This window comes from Toxotes jaculatrix, chromosome 16 (genome assembly GCF_017976425.1).
Source record: "Toxotes jaculatrix isolate fToxJac2 chromosome 16, fToxJac2.pri, whole genome shotgun sequence".
NCBI lineage: Eukaryota > Metazoa > Chordata > Actinopteri > Toxotidae > Toxotes > Toxotes jaculatrix.
The window spans coordinates 7,839,466-7,857,888 of record NC_054409.1 but is presented as its reverse complement, the minus strand read 5'-3'; the positions used below and the strand labels follow the sequence as shown (position 1 = coordinate 7,857,888).

At 41.2% G+C, this 18,423-nt stretch overlaps 2 protein-coding genes across 3 annotated transcripts; both read left to right on the top strand.

Moving 5' to 3' along the window:
• The first annotated feature begins 1,851 nt into the window (after window positions 1-1,851).
• tmc2a (transmembrane channel-like 2a) lies at window positions 1,852-10,379 on the top strand. Its single transcript, XM_041059466.1, has 20 exons — window positions 1,852-1,888; window positions 2,787-2,825; window positions 2,931-3,384; window positions 3,532-3,684; window positions 3,866-3,956; window positions 4,047-4,128; window positions 4,226-4,332; window positions 4,537-4,635; window positions 5,111-5,253; window positions 5,473-5,620; window positions 5,737-5,925; window positions 6,020-6,199; window positions 6,427-6,585; window positions 6,965-7,093; window positions 7,522-7,589; window positions 7,956-8,195; window positions 8,310-8,435; window positions 8,524-8,602; window positions 8,866-8,986; window positions 9,235-10,379. The coding sequence occupies exons 1-20, from the start codon at window positions 1,852-1,854 to the stop codon at window positions 9,432-9,434; spliced, it is 2,844 nt and encodes a 947-aa protein (XP_040915400.1). The 3' UTR covers window positions 9,435-10,379.
• Window positions 10,380-10,893: 514 nt separating this feature from the next.
• On the top strand, window positions 10,894-16,420 carry LOC121195744 (annexin A1-like). 2 transcript variants are annotated; one of them, XM_041059402.1, is made up of 12 exons: window positions 10,894-11,040; window positions 11,169-11,247; window positions 11,580-11,685; window positions 11,796-11,890; window positions 12,230-12,343; window positions 12,834-12,924; window positions 13,217-13,353; window positions 13,742-13,835; window positions 14,381-14,476; window positions 15,099-15,157; window positions 15,720-15,842; window positions 15,997-16,420. In XM_041059402.1, the coding sequence occupies exons 2-12, from the start codon at window positions 11,179-11,181 to the stop codon at window positions 16,051-16,053; spliced, it is 1,041 nt and encodes a 346-aa protein (XP_040915336.1). In that variant the 5' UTR covers window positions 10,894-11,040; window positions 11,169-11,178; the 3' UTR covers window positions 16,054-16,420. The 2 variants fall into 2 exon arrangements, with proteins under 2 accessions (XP_040915336.1, XP_040915335.1); XM_041059401.1 differs by having other exon boundaries at window positions 10,897-11,040; window positions 11,145-11,247.
• The last annotated feature ends 2,003 nt before the right edge of the window (window positions 16,421-18,423 follow it).

Below are 18,423 nucleotides of genomic sequence, written 5' to 3'. Positions count from 1 at the left end.
CCTTAAGATAGACAGTGAACTACTGTAGGCCTATGTATAAGTCTTATTAGCCAAATACTAGGAAAAATTAATTCACAATAGTAAATTAAAACAGGAAACTTTCAGTAAACTCTTTGGTTTGACGCTGTGATTATAAATCCAAAGATGTGCTCACGGTTTTGAAGTTAAGTTTAAAGTTGAATTTGAATATCTTTTTATTTTTTGGTCCTTCTGTCATACACACATACATACGCTGTCACAGATGCGCAGTAATATTAAAGCACCCTGTAGACCTGATCCATTAACTTTTAATTGCTCATGCATGTTTCATGGTGATCAGCCATGAAATATTGATTTTGATCTTTTTTTTTTTTTTTTTTTTTTTTTTTTTAAGACAAGAAGATGTTTCAAAATTTGCGTCAGGGCCACAAACGTGTCCAGATTTGAAGGGGATGTGGTGAATTTCTGTTGTTTGTCTAAGTCTAAACCCTAAATATATTAAATATATTCTGGTCACAAAGGCTTTGAAATGTTTGCTGATGTGTGTTGAGCATCACTCTGCTGTCAATTTAATAGTGTTTTGGCTGCTGGTCATTTTCATTAAGCGGATTTGGGACATTACTTTGGTTTCACTGTGATGAGCAGTGTCCTTTTTTTTTGGTAACCATTAATTTTAATTATATTGGTATTAATTGACTCAGTAGGGGGTTGCACTGTTTATGAAGGCTGAGTCCAGCTCAGACCCTTTGCTCTTTCTCCCCTTGCCTTTCCAGTCATTCTCCACTGTTGCTGTCAAAAATGAATGAAGACAGAAATGTCAAAACTATCTTTAAAAAAAGAAAATGCAAAGGTTTATGTATTTTTATTGATAAATATCTACATAGCAGCACAAAGGTGGAGCGAAAAGGAAAAATACCAACAACTATCTGTCACATACAGTTTCTTAACACATGGAGCACCTGTGTCTATACTCTCTAACAAGGTGGGCAGGAATGTGTGTGTCCACACACATCAGCACCGATCAATATCAAACATCAATATCGTCTGAAAGGATACGATCCACATCTCACCTGTGGGAACTGATGACCGTGTAATAGAATCATTATGGATGTGAAAAATGAGCTCCTCTCTATTATTTAATGAGGCCCTGGGGTGTTTCTCTGCACAGTTTACAGCTCTGCACACACAGGTAGCTGCTGTCAGCCTTTACTTCAGGCTGGCTGACTGTCATACCTGCTGTATTTGTGCTGTAAAACTCAAAACAAAACAAAAAAATACTCCAGTTGCAAGGTCATCTCAGGGTATTTACTGCTTACCTAATGAGCCTCGCACAAAGAAACCTAAACCTTCATTAAAACTTTAGGATGTCTGGTCTTCTCCTGTGGGAGTGTGTGCGTGTGTGTGTGTGTGGTCTCCAATAACGTGATGAGTGAGAGTGTGTCTAGGTGCTTTAGAAAATGTGGTCCTTTGACCACTTAGGAAACACAAAGCAGGACAGCTAAATGCAGCAGAGTCTCTCTGACTGCTGTCTCATTTCTAAGCATCAGTATGTGCCGGACATGAGCCACTGGTGTGACCCACGGCTGTGCATCATCACCTCTGTGTAGTAATACTGTAATGACAAAGCCTTTCTGCTCGATAAACCACAGTGGATCACCTTTGGTTTCCAGAATTCACTGCACCTTCAAAGAACACCTGTTGAGAGTGGGTCACATGCAGCAGTCGTCATAGTGACGGCACTGTCAGATACCTGAGTTGGGTGCTGGCGGGGAGCCGAGGCAGAGGACAGCCAACCTCTTGGGGGTGTAGACTGGTCAAACGCTGCAGAGGACACAGACGACACAGAGGACAGACGTTTTTTTATTTGCCATCATGCCAAAAAAAAGTGATGTGGCTAAATTGGATGAAGGTGAGTACAGATTGGGAGGACTGGAGGATTCATTTGTTTTGTACAGTGATATAAGTTGTGTTGGTTATAATGCTGTGAGATGCAGCTGGGTTGTTTCAAAGGGGAAAAACATTTTCCTAATTTGTACATTTTATTAACTGATTCAACACAGATTTTTTTGTGTGTCATACTCCTTAATGACCACTTACCTACAAACTTTATACAACATTAAATGCTTTAATCGAAAGCCACGATGCTAATGTGTGGATTCAAGTCATGTGACTTTGGCCCTCTTCCACAAGCAGGGCTTTAACGAAGCATGACATAACATGTAGCCATTGTCACAGTTTGTGCTAATGTTTCCACTGTTCTCCACCTGAAGTTGGGCGTGAGTTCCTGGAACTGAATGAAAAAAGGCTTAATGATCAATGACTCTCAGGATTTGTAATTTCATTGGCTCTTTCTGACTTGAATAACTTGATCATAACTCAAAGTGGAGTTATTTGTTTCTGGTATTTATTCTTGTGGTACCACAAATATTTTTGTAAATGCCATTTGCTGTATGTTACTTTTGACAAATTATAATTGTGACTTGATGATGGTGGTAGATGAAAAGCTAATGGATTACGAGTCATTACAATTCATCATGTATGTAACTGTTGAGGTACTTCACTCAAAACCACCAGTGTCCACCAAACTTTAGCAGACGGACTCATGTTGCTATCCCTTAAGCTACAGCAGTAGCATAGCTGCTAAAGATACAAAGGAAATTTGGATTGTTTTGAAAAAAAAAATCTCATTTATACAGCTCAATACATCTCAAGAACAGAGTTATAATTATTGGCTTTGCAAATGGATGTGTTCATAGTCTATTGAGAGTTTGATTGTGCTGTTTTTTTTTTTTTTAATTTTTCCTCAGTTGGCGTTGAGATAGACACAGAATTGACCGACAGTGATGGTGAGTGGATAAAAAAGGATTTCATGGTCCTGATTTTTTTTAGTTTAGAGTCTAATCTAATACCACATGTGGTAATTTGTGTGTTTTTATTTGGTCTTGATGCAGACGGTGCCACCCAGAGTAGAACGAACCGGAGGCAGGCAGCTGGAAGAGGAGGTGCGAAGGGAAGAGGCCGGGGCAAAAAACCTGCCAGCGAGGACGAGGATGAGGAGGATGAAGAGGAAGATGACGCTCCCAGGAGACGCCGAGGTGCAAACAAGAAGAAGCCTGCAAAGAAACGTGGCGGTGATGATGATGAGAGTGAGGACGAAGCTCCCAAGAGGAAACGAGGAGGAGCAGCCAATAAGAAGAAAGGAGGCAAAGCTCAGGACAGTGATGAGGAGGACAGTGATGATGGAAAAGGAAAGAAGGGAAAGAAGGGAGGAGGGAAGAAAGGAGGGAAGGAGGAGGACAGCAAGGGTAAGAAGGGGGATGCCAAAGGGAAGGACAAAGGGAAGGACAAGGGGAAGGACAAGGATGATGACAAAGACAAGAAGAAGAAGAAGAAAAAGGATGACAGGTAAGCAAGAGGAAACAAAAACTACCAGCAAGGACTCAGATGTTCACCTAATGTCTTCATTTTAACTCTTTAAATCAGGATCCACATTACTATTACTACAGTCTCTCAAACTCCCTCACTCTGTCTCTTCTGCCCTTTCTCGCCCAGTTCATCTGATTCCAACTCAGACTCTGAAGAGGAGGAGTCCATGTCGGAGGGAGAGATGGCCCGGCTGATGGAGGAGGTGGAGGAGAAGAAGAAGCTGATCGCCAACATCAGGAACAAGCCGTGGAGGATGCAGCGAAGGCTCATGCACCTGAAGTAATTTTCTGCTTTGAACTTTACATGAGGTTTCTTACATGTGACGCAGCTTTCCATCTGCACTTGTCATTCTCAAATATAAATAATATTTGTGAATCTAGATGTAAATGAATGTGGAAAAACAGAAATGCAGCTCATTTTGATGAGCGTTTGTCTCTCATGTGGCTTTGTCTCTTCACAGGGAGGCTCAAGAATTTGTGGACAAGTTTGAAGGTGCTTTGGGCAAAGGAAAAGGCAGGAAGTGGTATGCCTACAAAGTGATGATGACAAAGGTTAGGCACAAAGTTCAAACGTACTTTGTCTGCTTCTTTCTGCTTTTTGGGTGCGTGCTTTAATTTTCCATCTTTTTTAATTACTCTCAGAAATGGATCAAGTTTCAAAGGGATTTTGAGAATTTCAGAACAGCCTGTATCCCCTGGGAGAGGAAAATCAAAGAGGTGGAAAGTAAGTTTTGCTTACAGAGCAGCTGTAGTGTTTACCAGATGAACAGCGACTCCTTGTGGACAGATGTTGAATTTAAAAATCTTCTCAATGTCCTCAGGTCACTTTGGGTCATCTGTGGCGTCTTACTTTATCTTCCTGCGCTGGATGTACGGCATGAACCTCGTCCTTTTCGGTTTCACTTTTGGACTGGTGGTCATCCCGGAGGTGAAGTGATGCAGTCCTGTTTCTGCTGTAAAAACTGTAATAAAAATGTAGTCACAGAGCACTTTTCAAAATCAAACTTTACGTTCAATTATTTCTCATTAATTTATTAGCATTAACATGTGAGTTCAAATAGAAATGAAGAAAATAAATGATTTCGTACAACAAACAAGTAAAACTTTACACATTTATGTCTTTATTTTGCAGGTTCTGATGGGCCTTCCCTATGGATCCATTCCCAGGAAAACTGTACCCAGAGCAGAGCAGGCCACCGCTCAGGACTACTCTGTCCTCATGGACTTCAATGTGAGCCTGACATAGGATTTTTTAAAAAATCATTTATCATCATGTCATATATAAATATGCCTGAGCCTCACTGTACCTTCAAGACACCACAAAGTAATATAAAATAGAACCTGAACTGAGTGCATACATATTCAAACAATGTTACAATGGGTATGAAAATGTGTTCATAACTTACATAATCATATTTTCATGTCTACAGTGAAATTCATTCATTTCTAAGTACCATCAAATAACCATAACCATTAAACCATAACATTAAAGTCCATCTGATTTGACAGACTTTGTTGACACTCATGAAGTACCTTAGTATTAGTTTGTATTTGACCTTTATTTAACTCTCTGAGATTCAAATCTTTCTGAAAGCATCCTGGCTAACATGGCAGCGTAACTGTGCTACACAAACCAACACAGACATCTAACAGACAACCAATGATAAAGGAAAATGACACCTTCTTTTATTGACATCTTTTCGCAGGGTTACTGCAAGTATTCAGTCCTGTTCTATGGATATTACAACGACCAGAGGACCATCGGCTTGCTGAAGTTCAGGCTGCCTCTGTCCTACCTCATGGTCGGGATCGGCACCTTCGGCTACAGCCTGATGGTCGTGATCCGCACGTGAGTCTGCAGCAGGATAAAGCTCAGAGACTTTTTTTAAATGAATATTTACGGCCAAACACTTCCAGAAACTTTCCAAACAGCATGTCCCTGAGCAATCAAGACAAAACAACTGTGAATAAGTAAACTGTCTGTTAAATATATAAAGATTTATTTGGAGGATGTCCAGGCTTGTCTGCCTATGTGCCCATAAAGACTAGAGTTTGTTTTATTTTCCAGAATGGCCAAGAACGCAGATGTCGGCGGTGGAGACGGAGAGGAGGGAGAGTTTACGTTTGCCTGGAAGATGTTCACCAGCTGGGATTACCTCATTGGCAACGCAGAGACGGCTGACAACAAATACGCCTCCATCACCACCAGCTTCAAGGTAACCATGGCAACCGCTTTACTAGAAAACAAATATACATACATGTGTATTTTATTTTACAGGACGCCTTCCCCACTGACTGTAAATCCTGTCTGTTCGTGTTCTGCCAAGAACAGGAGTCCATTGTGGACGAGCAAGAGAACCAGAAGGATGAGAACATTCACCTGCGGAGGTTCCTCAGGGTCCTGGCCAACTTCCTGATCACCTGCAGCCTTGGCGGCAGCGGATACCTCATCTACTTTGTGGTGAAGAGGTCTCAGGAGTTTGCCACCAGGGACGACCTCAGCTGGTACGAGAAGAACGAGGTAATGATGGTCACATGGCTTTTAATAAAATTAAAAATGGTAATAATTTGATATATGACGATGTCAGTGGTGATTTTGACCTGTTTTGGTCCAGTTGGAGATCATCATGTCTCTGCTGGGTCTGGTGTGTCCTCCTCTGTTTGAGACCATCGCTGAGCTGGAGGACTACCATCCACGAATCGCCCTCAAGTGGCAGCTGGGGCGCATCTTTGCCCTCTTCCTGGGAAACCTCTACACCTTTCTGTTTGCCCTGTTTGATGAGGTCAACACCAAGGTACTGGCACCAGTGTGTTCGTTTTACCACAACTTTCCAAGATCCAATGAGATCCTGCTCTTATAAAATAATGAATATTTTAGTTTTGTAAATGTACCACTTTTATGGCTTTGTCTGGAACAGTTTTCATCTTGTCTTTTAATGGCTGATCCCACAGACATTCACATGAGAAAACAACCTATGAGTAAAATAACCGTCTGACTTATTGGCTCCTTTGTGCCTCTCAGCTGGAGGAAGAGCAGTCCATTAAGAACGCCTCCATCTGGGCCATGAAGGAGTACTACGCCAACTACTCACGTATGGTGAACGACACAGAGGCTACGCCGCCCCCCATGGACCCCGCTGACATCATCAGAGGACCCTGCTGGGAAACAGCTGTCGGCATAGTAATAAAAATAAAAAGCTCTTTTACACTGACAGTGTACATCTGGATTTTATTACCAGTTATTCTTAAACATTTCTCTGTCTTCTAATCTTTTTGATGTTTTTTTCCCTTCTTTTTTTCAGTTTCAACATCAGATAATTTAAAAGTTACATCTCATCAGTTAAGATCCATATTGTTATTCTTTCAATAAATTCTCCCAAAAAACTGGAAAATAATATTTTAGGAACCACTTCTCAAAGAAAGAATCTTCTGGTTTTGGAACGAATACAATGTGTTGAAAACCCTGTGTGCTCAGAGACGTTCTCCTTTTAAAGGTGTAATTCATATCAGATCATTCAAATGAATTTGAAACTCAACTCTCTGCTGTCCCTAATTTCCAGGAGTTTGTAAAACTGACAGTGTCAGACATCCAGGTGACCTACCTGACCATCCTGATTGGTGACTTTGCCAGAGCTGTCATCGTCCGTTTCCTTAACTACTGCTGGTGCTGGGACCTGGAGGCTGGATTTGTAAGTTTTTGGTTCACCATTGAACTAAACTGCTTACACAGGGTGTTTCTAAAAAAAAGTAGTCCATAGTTCTGTGAGTGGTGAACAGCACAGGAAGTTTTCCAAAGGAGAAAAATAAGTAAAGAGTAAAGAGTAAATCTTTATTTGAATTTTTTTTGTGTCTTCATTATTTTGGATGTCTGCTATCATGTGTTGTCTTTTCTCTTCCCATCTTTTTGATGTTTTTTCTTCTTTCTTTTTTAAGTTTTTAACATATGCATTGAGGAGTGCGCTGATCAAACCCCTTTGAGGGATTTTTCCACCTTTTCATCACATTTTTTTGTGTAGACCAACTTTTCCCATAACTGTTATACTTCTTAAGTTAACTGCAAAACCTACACATTATTGTCAGCAAAGCTTTGTTATTAATTGTCTCTGTTCACTTTTAGCCATCATACGGAGAGTTTGACATCAGCGGAAATGTTCTTGGATTAGTCTTCAATCAAGGAATGATCTGGTACAAACTTTATTTTTATACAGACACACACACACACACTTAGTCACCAGTGTAGTTTGTAGTCCGGTGTTTTTATATGAGTGTGAGTTTAAATGTGCAGTTGCATGTTACATGTATCCAGTATCACTAAATGAATAGATAACATCCAGGGCACTGTCAGTGTCTGGGCTTCAGGTTGCCATGGAGCCGCTCCGCATGCATTATCAACAGCACTCTGAATGGAACTGACCATCAGCAGTTATATGTAGTTTATATGTAAATGTGTAGTATTTTTTATATATTCATATTTTTTTCTCATTATATCATTATTTATATTACATCATATTTAAATGTGTTTACATTACTGTTTGGGACATTACTTGTTAGGATGGGTGCCTTTTATGCTCCCGGGCTGGTCGGCATCAACGTGCTCCGCCTCCTCAGCTCCATGTACTATCAGTGTTGGGCTGTGATGGCCACCAACGTCCCCCACGAGAGAGTCTTCAAGGCCTCCAAGTCCAACAACTTCTACATGGGTCTGCTGCTCCTCATCCTCTTCCTCAGTCTGTTACCTGTCGTCTACACCATCATGACCCTGCCACCTTCGTTTGACTGTGGACCCTTTAGGTAACAACACACATGAAAAAAATCCTTAAAAAATGTATTTATAAGATCTTAGGAATAAGGATGTGCAAATATGAAGGACACACACTCATATATTGACCATGTTGATGTTTGCAGCGGGAAAGCAAAGATGTTTGATGTGATCATGGAGACGATCGATCTGGACCTGCCGGCCTTCATGGGGACGCTCTTCAGTTACGCAGCTAACCCCGGCCTCATCATACCAGCTGTACTGCTCATGGTGTGAGTGTAGAGGAAGCACATGGCATCACACACACACACATACACACGCATGCACACACAAACCTAATCCTGTCATCTCTCTGTACAGACTGGCCATCTACTATCTGAACTCAGTGTCTGAGGCCTACAAAAACTCCAACATGGAGCTGAAGAAGAAGATGCAGATGGTAAACAGAGATAAATGTAGAGCACACTGTACAGTCTGTACACGTACAGGGTGTTACCACAGAATTGCAGACAGACTAACCTGTTGTTGTTTTGGTCTTTATAGTGGCCTGGATTTATTAACAATAACAAAAATATGGAACATCATCGGTTTTATCCTTTAAGCACCTTCTTAACATGTCTTTAATTTAAATAACACAACTCTTTTTTCTGTCCTCCACCTGTCTTTGTCTTCATCTGTATCCCTCCATCTCTCCCTGTCCAGGCTCGGGATGAAGAGAAGAATCGGAGAAACAACACAGACAGCACCAATCAGGTCATGAAAGACCTGGAGGACCTGCTGCCAAACCGTTCCCTCATCCCCCCTGCTCCTCCACCAGAGCCTGGTCAGTAAAATCCTACCAAGGAATATTTATACATGCTGTACCTGTGAATCTGTCACTGATCCAAGCTTGTTTCCTCTATGCCATAATGTAAAAGTACAATTTTATCTGTATGTGGAACACTAATATGTCATTCTTGGGTTTGTGTTAAATGCAGATGTTTAATGTTGCATCCATTGAGGTACAGAGGTTATGAAACAACTTTAATCTAGAGATATACAACAGATTTATCACTTTCTCTGTCTAAACAGAAAAAACCCCAGAGCCGGAACCAAAGCCAACTAAGACGAAGCCCGGTAAAGGTGTTAACCTGCAGAAAGATGTGGCTTTGGCATCACCCAACCCTAACGTTCAAAGGCCTGTGAGTCGGGCACCAGGGCCAAGAGGACCAGTGCCGGGTCCAGGTGCAGGACCGGGCCGAGGCCGAGGGAGAGGGCGTCCTCCAGTCTGAGAAAACCGCTTCCCTGCAGGTTGTGTTCACAAGAACCTTCATTTCCTTTCACATTTCCTTACTCACATCAGCGACAGTTTGAAGTTCATTGGAGGTAATTTTTGAAACTTGTAACCTACAGTACAGTTGCTGTAAAAACCTCAGTCTTGTCTTGTGCAACTTATAATTCATGAAGAAGGACTACATTGGTCTGTGTCTCTGCCCTGTGGATCTAATGGGACCAAAGTGGACCCCAGTGAGATATCTGCTGCTTTCCATGTGAGTTAACATGGGACATCATTGGCTAGAGTCCAGATTTAATAATACTACTAATAATATGGCGACGTAAAATATTTGTGTGATTGATTCGTGACGTGGCTCAGGATCGAGAGGATTCAGTTTCGCGACTCAGAGACACCAGGAAACAAAAGCAGGCAGAGACCAGCAGCAGGTTGAGTCAGGCTGTGGGGGGGGGGGGGGGGGGGGGGGAGGCGGTCAGCAACATGCAGGCAAATAAATTGGCCAAAAGAAGGCAAAATCTAAAAATGGGCAGAGAATTTGTGGAAATGGGCTCATATATACACAGGAACTGACCAGGGAACTGGGAACAGGTGAGTAGGTGGACCATTCCTTATTTTTGTATATGATCACAACACATCCATAATTGTTTACCTGTACAAAAGCCACAGGAATGGATTGGCTGGCTAGTCGAAATCATAATATCAGGACGCCCCAAACACTGTTCAGATGATGATCTTTAATGTCAGTTAATGTCAGTTAAGCATATTTTCATGCTGTTATATTGTGATGATTCTGGAGATACTGGCCTCACTATCTCATCCGCCCCCCACCACTCAGTTTGTTCATGTATTTAAACACAGTGTGATCATGTCTGATGTCTCAGTTGTTGATTTTCAACACATCTTTGCCTGAGGCTTTTATGTTTTCTCTAATGTTTACACTGACTTTGTAATTCATGCTAAGAATCTGACTTTGCAATAAAGTTCAAAATCTTTTAATAACAACTTTGTATCAGTTCAGTTTATATCCTTGGGGAAATCCATCAGACTTCACACAGCTCCCAAAAGGCCTCATAAAACTTTTTGCAGCCGTGCTTCCCAAGACCTGTAAACAGGCTTTGATGAATGAGATAAGTTGAGTTTCGTTTTAACAGCCCAAGAGAAAAATGTGGAGCATCAGGTTCTGTAATGTAATTGTGCAACAATTACACTGCAGCGACAATGTGTCATCTCAGGTGAGCTTACATCACCAGCTTCTTTAAATTCTGAACTACAGTCATCTTTACCTGTGCCGACACTGTTTGCTGCATGTTTGCATGAATAGTAAGTTGTTTGATTAAAGGGTGAAACGCTAACGAATTTAAAACACAGGGCCCGAACAGAGGAGTAACCCAACTTGTCAGAGGTGTCCAAATCTCAGACTGTCACCCTGCAGGAATGCTGTCTTTGAATAGACGGCAGACGATTGGCTGATCCTCTGCAGGTGGAAACAAACCTGCCTGAAAATCATCTGTGCAGGGTGGAGACAGTGCAGAGTGAGCTGAGTACTGTCAGTAACTTCCAGAGATCAATAGTCTAAGGTGTGAGGACGGTCTCCAGTAGCACAGGTGAGCTATAACGATTTTTAAACATGAAAAAGAAGACAAAAAATTTTAAATCACCATAACCTTCAGTTTTTTCTCCTTTTTTTTTAACCTTCTCCCCTCTATAGCCTTTGTTTCTTTTTTCCTTCCAGCCAAGTAAAGATGTCCATCTTCAAGAGATTCTTCAAAAATGTCATCCATAAAAGAGACCCTGAGGATGACACTGTTAAAGTGAGTTTCAGATCACCTGTACAGGAGCAACCAGGAGTACGCCCTGCTGTTGACTAACTGCAGTGTTGATAAATACTGTGTGATTCTGGTGTGAAATCCAGTTCTTAATGAGAGACTTCCTGTTTTCTTAAGAGCTGACACTTAAATTAATTATTGGATTTCAGTCAAATTACCTGACAACTGTCTTTTTGCTGTCACCTCATCAGCCTCTCCTCCATCCCGCCTGTGACTTGTGATGAAACTGGCATGAAAATTATCTGCAGTTCTGAATTCCTGGTGGTTTGCAGCAGCCAGAGTTTGTAAAACACCTGTGTCTCTGGTTGTTCTTTCAGGTGAAGGGTAAGCTGAAGCCCAAGTATTATGGAACAGTCACCCCGTATCCAAACTTCAACGCCAGCAGTGACGCTTCAGTTCTTGAGAGCGCCATTAAGAGTAAAGGTGCGTGCGCTCACTCATGTTAAAAATGTTTAAAAATGACCTCAAGCCTGTAAAGTTCCACCTCCGGTGGTTTAAAGAAACTAAGGTAAAGTGCAACTTGTCCCTCACAGGAGTGGATGAGGATGTGATCGTTGCAGTCCTGGTGAAGAGGGACAACGAGCAGAGGCAGAAGATCAAAGCGGTTTATGAAGCGTCCACTGGGAAGGTGAGTCATTTCTATCATCTGAAGACACAGTCACACATGGTCAAATAATCAAGATTCAGAAACAGGTCGAACAGAAACCAAAACTTAAGTCTTGAAAAAAATAAAAAGTTTAAATGTAAACCATCACCCTGATGCAGTTTTGGAATTTACTGAGCTACTATCCTGTAATTACTATGAGTCGTGATGGTGGCAGCTGTGACTAGAATATGAACATTTGCCACTTTGGAATAAATCAGCACATGATTTTCTGCAGCAGATGCAGTCTCTTTTAAAATGCCATGATTTTATTGAACAGTAGCTCCCTCATGTCTTCGTGTGGCTGCTCCCTGTGTGTTGCAGAAGCTGGACGCAGCTCTGAAGGCTGTTCTCCACTCACATCTAGAGGATGTCTCTCTGGCTCTGCTCATGACTCCTGCGCGCTTTGATGCCCACCTGCTCAGGAAAGCCACAAAGGTAAATATCAGTGGTTTATGTGCTAAATATCAGAGGAGAATATTTCCATGTCTCTCTCTCTCTCTCTCTCTCTCTCTCTGTTACTCTTTGTTGTACTGTTTTGTTCAATCAGCAGGGAGTTCCTCTCTGATTCGGCCTCTACATGGTTTCTACCTATTTTTTTACTATAAAAGGTTGAAAAAAGTCTCTGCTGTGTTTTACTGGACTCTTGGACACTGTCTGCAGCAGTCACTGGTTTTGTGTCTTGCTCAAGGGCACTTAAGTGATGATAATGAAGCATGGCAAACTGCAGATTCATTTTCCTGGAAAGACCTATCCTGCCTGTCAGGAGTACTTCACATAAAACACTTAAAGCCAGTTAAAAAAAATATCTTGAAGCTGTATCTGGCATTTCTAGGCACATTTGTTGGTTCTTTTTCCTTCTGTAGATATTAATTCTTGCCATTTTAAATTTTGTCCCTCTCTTCTGGCACTTGCTCCGTTCCAACAGGGTCTGGGCACATCTGAGGACGTCCTGGTGGAGGTTCTGGCAACCAGGTCAAACAAAGAGATTCTAGAGATCAAGAGGGTCTTTAAAGAAGGTTTGCCCTGATTCGGTGCAGTTGCTGTGTTATTTGTTGGTGTAATTGAGCTCTGAGCTCCTGAAAGGTTGTCATGTCTTATGTAACATCTCAGGTATGTAAGTGACACTCTTTGGTGTCTTCAGTAGATCAGTGTAACAACACTGAATTCCTAGACAGTGCTGCACTGTAATCACCCAGTCATAATTATTGTAAGCCTCTAAACAAAAGCTATAAACACTGCAGTTATACCTTATTTCAACCTATTATTTCAGTGTGACATCTTTGTGCTAAAATGTTCTTGCCCCCTCAGAGTACAAACAGGAGCTGGAAGATGTTATTAAGGATGAGACCAGCGGCGACTTCACCAAGGCCCTTCTGGCCATGTTGAAAGCAAACAAAAATGAGACCACTGAGGTCAACATGGCTCTGGCCCAGAAGGACGCAGAGGTAAAATCAGGAAAATAGTTGATTTTAAAGACTTTCTGACTTCTATGTCCTGACTGTAGCATTGAGTTACAAGCCTGTTGGTTCCTACTGAAGATGTAACAGATATTTTGATACATTTTTTAATGGTGCTGTAATTTTCTACAGTAGCTGGGCACTGTAGTTTTTAACAGCAATACAATAAATTGTGTATTGTATTTGTTGGGGACTGTTTTTGGTGGCAGATTAATGCACATTGTGTGCTTTAGTGAGTCTTTCTGGCAGCAGGATGGTGTATGTGGGACTGACTTAAAATAAACTACAGTGTGTGTGTGTGTATGGTAATGAAATGAACATATCACCCAGTGTAACAGTGTGGCTGACTGACAGTGTTGCTGTTTTCTGTCTGTAGACTCTGTTTGAGGCAGGTGAGAACGCCACAGGAGTCAACGTGGACACCTTCATCGACATCCTGACCACGCGGAATGGGCCGCAGCTCTCTAAGAGTGAGTGTCTGAAACATGTGAACGCTTCAGCTGTTAGGTTTGACTCATCAGATGCTGAAACAGCCAAAACCTTTGTTTCAAAGTGAAGACACACACCTCCAGACAAACAGGTGGAACCACAGTCTTCCAGATATGATGTGGAACACACCCAGGAGTGTAGAAACAACACAGAGCAAAGTCAGTGTGGTTTTTAAAAAATAATTATTAGTTAAACTCTTTCTTCTACATTCATGGAGTCTGTGGGTTCCATATTTTAAGGAAAATGAAAAACTACTCTACCCTGGCTGTTGAGCTGTCGCTGTGTTCAGTAGCTGTCTTCTAACTGCAAAATTGTTGTCATTTGTCTTTTGTAGTTCATGAGCTCATGATTTCTGGATGTTCATGTCTATAGGTTTTTTTTTAAATTCCAGAAATGCTTCGGGTGTATGCAACAATCTCAGACCTTGACTACAATAAATTTTTGGAGGCACATCTGGTTTCTGTCTGACAACTACAATAGCCCATTTACCCATAAATACATCTTTGTTTGTCTGTTTACCTGCTAGCATTCCAGCAGTACGCCTCCGTCAGCGACATCACATTACCTAAAGCCCTGGACATGAAGCTGAGGGGAGACATTGAAGACTGTCTTATTGACATTGGTAAGGTTGATGTCCTATCTTTCCTCATATGGCATGAGCAGGTGTCACTGGAGGACTGAAGCAGGGACTTACTTTACATTTTGCAGAGTTTTGTGGTACATGTAGAACAAATTTTAAAGACCAGGTAAATTATTTTCTCAGTTGGCTTCTCAATCTGAGCGGTGGTGTTGTCCCACATTAAGACAACAACATTGTCTGCCAAAGTTGGTAATTATTTAGGTTATTTAGATTAGAGAAATACTGAAACCACATTTTCAGGAACCTTCAAGCTCTTGTTTTGGCACAAGCACTAACAGTAAATTTCATATCAACATGATGGATATTTCCTGTGTACTAAGGGAAAGATCAGGAGGTCATTAAAATCAATAGGACCCTGAATATCCATAGTAAAATTAATGGTAATCTGGACAGTGGTTGTCAAGATATTTTCTGATGAATGGAAGCACAATGGCCTCACATGCTGTGAGATCAGGGAGCATCTAAAATGTTGTATGGCCTACTTTAGCCTGAACATAAAACTCTACAAGATGAGCAAATGAAGAAACACTGTGAGCTGTGCATCTGGACGCTGCTTGACATTTTCAGTTGTGTGATCGTGAGTTTGTGTCTCTTTGATGTTTAGTGAAATGTGCCTGGAACACACCGGCTTTCTTTGCTGAGAAACTCCATCTGGCCATGAAGGTGTGTATGAATATCTCTGAGTGTGTACTGTATGTGAGTGTGTGTGAGTGTGCGTGTGACATTCTCTGCTAAATTTACACTTACATAATTTGTCCAAAACGATAATCTCTACCTAAACTAATTGATTGCTTAACAACCTTGATATTTTGTTTTTAATTTTCATAATTGTACAGTGACTCAAACCTTGGAGCTGTGGAGTTTGCGAGTGAAGTGGGCATTCAGAAGGCAGGGCAAATGAAACATGCCAATTGCATTGCATTGTGGGAAGCGTAGGATCCAGTGTTTGTGAAGATTTGTGAATGGATAGTCCATTCCAATAAATTTCCCCCACCCAAACGATATCAGAGCTGTGACCACCACAAATATTTTCAGCCTCTGAAAAACACTGCTTAACTGCAGTGCGGTTATGCAGCTGAAAATACAAAGATGTAGTGCGTCGCAATGGTGCATCATTTTTTCATATAAGTACAGAATGAAAACACTGACGTGAACACATTGTGTAGTGAAAGCGCAGGGTGGGGATGATCTGTTCAGTGACCGAGGCTCTGCTCTGTCGTCACAGGGCTATGGCACATGTGAGGACACGCTGATCAGAGTGCTGGTGAGCCGCTCTGAGGTCGACCTGAAGAAGATTGTGGAGGAATACAAGGCCATGTATGACATTAGCCTCCAGGAACACATATTGGTAAGAACATATGCCTATTAAGTATCACAGTTTCCCAGTTTCCTGGATCCTTTTATATTTTCTTTTATTTCCACTGCTATTAAGTAAAAAAAAAAAAAAAAATAATAATAATAATAATAATAATAACGGCCATAACATTGTCTGTGTTTCACAGAAAGATACTAAGGGACATTATCAGAGCGTCCTGCTTGGACTGTGTGGACCCCACTGAATTTCTGTCATTGCCACTGTACAGGAACTCAAGGCTACGCCGTCCACCAAATGCCACTGAAATCTCTCATCTTTCTAAATCATTTGGAGTAACCTGACCCAACTGTCTTTTTGAATTGATGCTCTAATAAAGCTCTTATCCCAGTAACATTAACAAAACGATCTCATACCCTCACCACCTGAAGTAATAACAGCTTTTTTCACGTCCCCAGAAATAATTTTTTCTTTGGGGAGTAAATTGTGGTAACTCCTTTAATATATTATATGCAAAACTAATTTAAAAGAGTATTCTTTTTCTTGTCAGCTTTAAAACATATATCTCAACAAACTGTTCATGCTCTAATATGTTTAAAGTTTGTGAAATCTTAGTGTGGTCCTGTTTCTTTACTGTGTCTTTATCAAAATCTATGTTTGCACATACATGAGTGATAAGTTTCCTTCATCAGTTGCAAATACTAACAAGACAGTGATTTTAAAAACCCATTAGGCTAAGGTATAAATATCAACAGTATTGTGCAAATTCAAACTAAACAAGAACTAGTTCAAAGTTCAGTTTGTACAGATTAAAGTGAACTAGTTCAAGTTCATAGTTTACATTTTTTAAAATTTGAACTACTTTAAGTTTGAACAGAACTTAAAATGAACAGCATTAATTTTTCCTTTTTTTTTTTTTTTTAATGAGCAGCTTCGAGCTATTCTTGTTCAATAGAATCTCTGACTGACCTGCCTATCCATCCCCAGCCCTCAATTATTGCCTCCACTCACTTCCCAAACTAAATGCACTGTACTGTACACTACTATAGAATCATAGAAAGAGATTACTATTAAAAGTCAAGAAAAAGCAGGTATATGTTTTATCACTTAATGTGTGAACTTGAATGCCTTGTTCAGCTGTGTATCTGTCTTCTTGAGGACACACGCTTGGACGGCTGCAAACCAGTAATTAATATGATGAAAGGGGTGAATTTTTTTGTACCACAACCGTTTTAGTGTTATTTAGGCTTAAAATTCTTACATAAATTAGGGCGTGATTATGTTGAGTGACAGCTCCATAGACAGGCACTGGCCGTTAGCTCTTAGCTAAAGCATCGGCAGGGCTAGGCGGCTACATCCAGAGGCCTCCGGCTACCTCCAGAGGTTGACAGGGGCTGCAGTGTTCGTGTTTGTTTGCCACTGTTCGGATAGGTTTTTGTGACAATATGGCTTGTTGTAGTGTAGACTGTACTAACCGACCGTCAACGGAGTCTGAGTTGCAGTTTTTTCAGTAAGTAAATTTCTCACTTTTTTACCTGGATGTTTGCTAATTAGCATGTATTAGCATATTTTGCCGCTAGCTTATGACTTAATTGCCGATTTATGGTCGCTGCTGATACACATACAGGACCGGAGCAGCTAATGTTAGGACCGCTGTTGCGGTGTGTTCCGTGCTCTCAGAGTCCGTTTATTGCGGGAATACTAGGCTACAGTTTTATTTCGTCTCATTTTTCTGTTTAAAAAGTCAGACATTGCATGGGCAGAGCAGTTCCGTCAGTAAGCGGCTGCTGCGGTTTGTGTGCTGCTGTAACTGCAAGTGGATAGTGGATGGAGGCAGCGGTGAAAGCTGGTAAATATTCAATACTGCTCCGAGCTAAGTGGGTGGGTTCTCGGCCGGCTGACCCCGGCTGACCCGTAGAGTAACCGCCTCTCCGCCAAAGATAGAAAGTACACCCCCACTAAAATCCGAGATGGCACAGCTCAAATGCCCATGGTTTGGTCACAAAACCGACTCCCCGAAACCAATGGGAGCAACGTCCATGTCTTATACAGTCTATGGAGGAACGTCATTATTTCCCTCCAGATATAGCAAAACTCACGTCTCCACTCACAGTTGGAAAAATGATGCGTTCACAAAAATATGAACGTGTTCAAACACGTTCATGCACAGCACTGCACTGCCGAAAAGAAACATAAAGCTGAGATAAAGATTACAGATGATAAAACACAAAACAAGATTTTGATATTGTCCCATCCTTTAAAATCCTTTAAATCATCTTATAGGTTTAAAGCTAATATCAAGTTGTGTTCCTTTGCTGCCCACGTCTACCGTTGCACAGGTGTAGCTGTGCACATTGTGCAGCAGACCTTTAAATTATCAAGGTCAGTCCTCAGCTCAGAAGACTCACAGCCAGGACAGTTAAATGTTAAGCTGGCTGAAAAAAAAATACAAAGAGAGACAAATATTAAATTGCGTTTAATAGGGAACTGTTAACATTTTTAACTAGTGTAGTTATACTTAACCCACTAATTTAACGTCTAATAATCCTTGACTGCTCTGTGTGTAACAACACAGATTTGCACCCTCCCTGGAGAGGAAAAGCAGTCAAATTTTCAT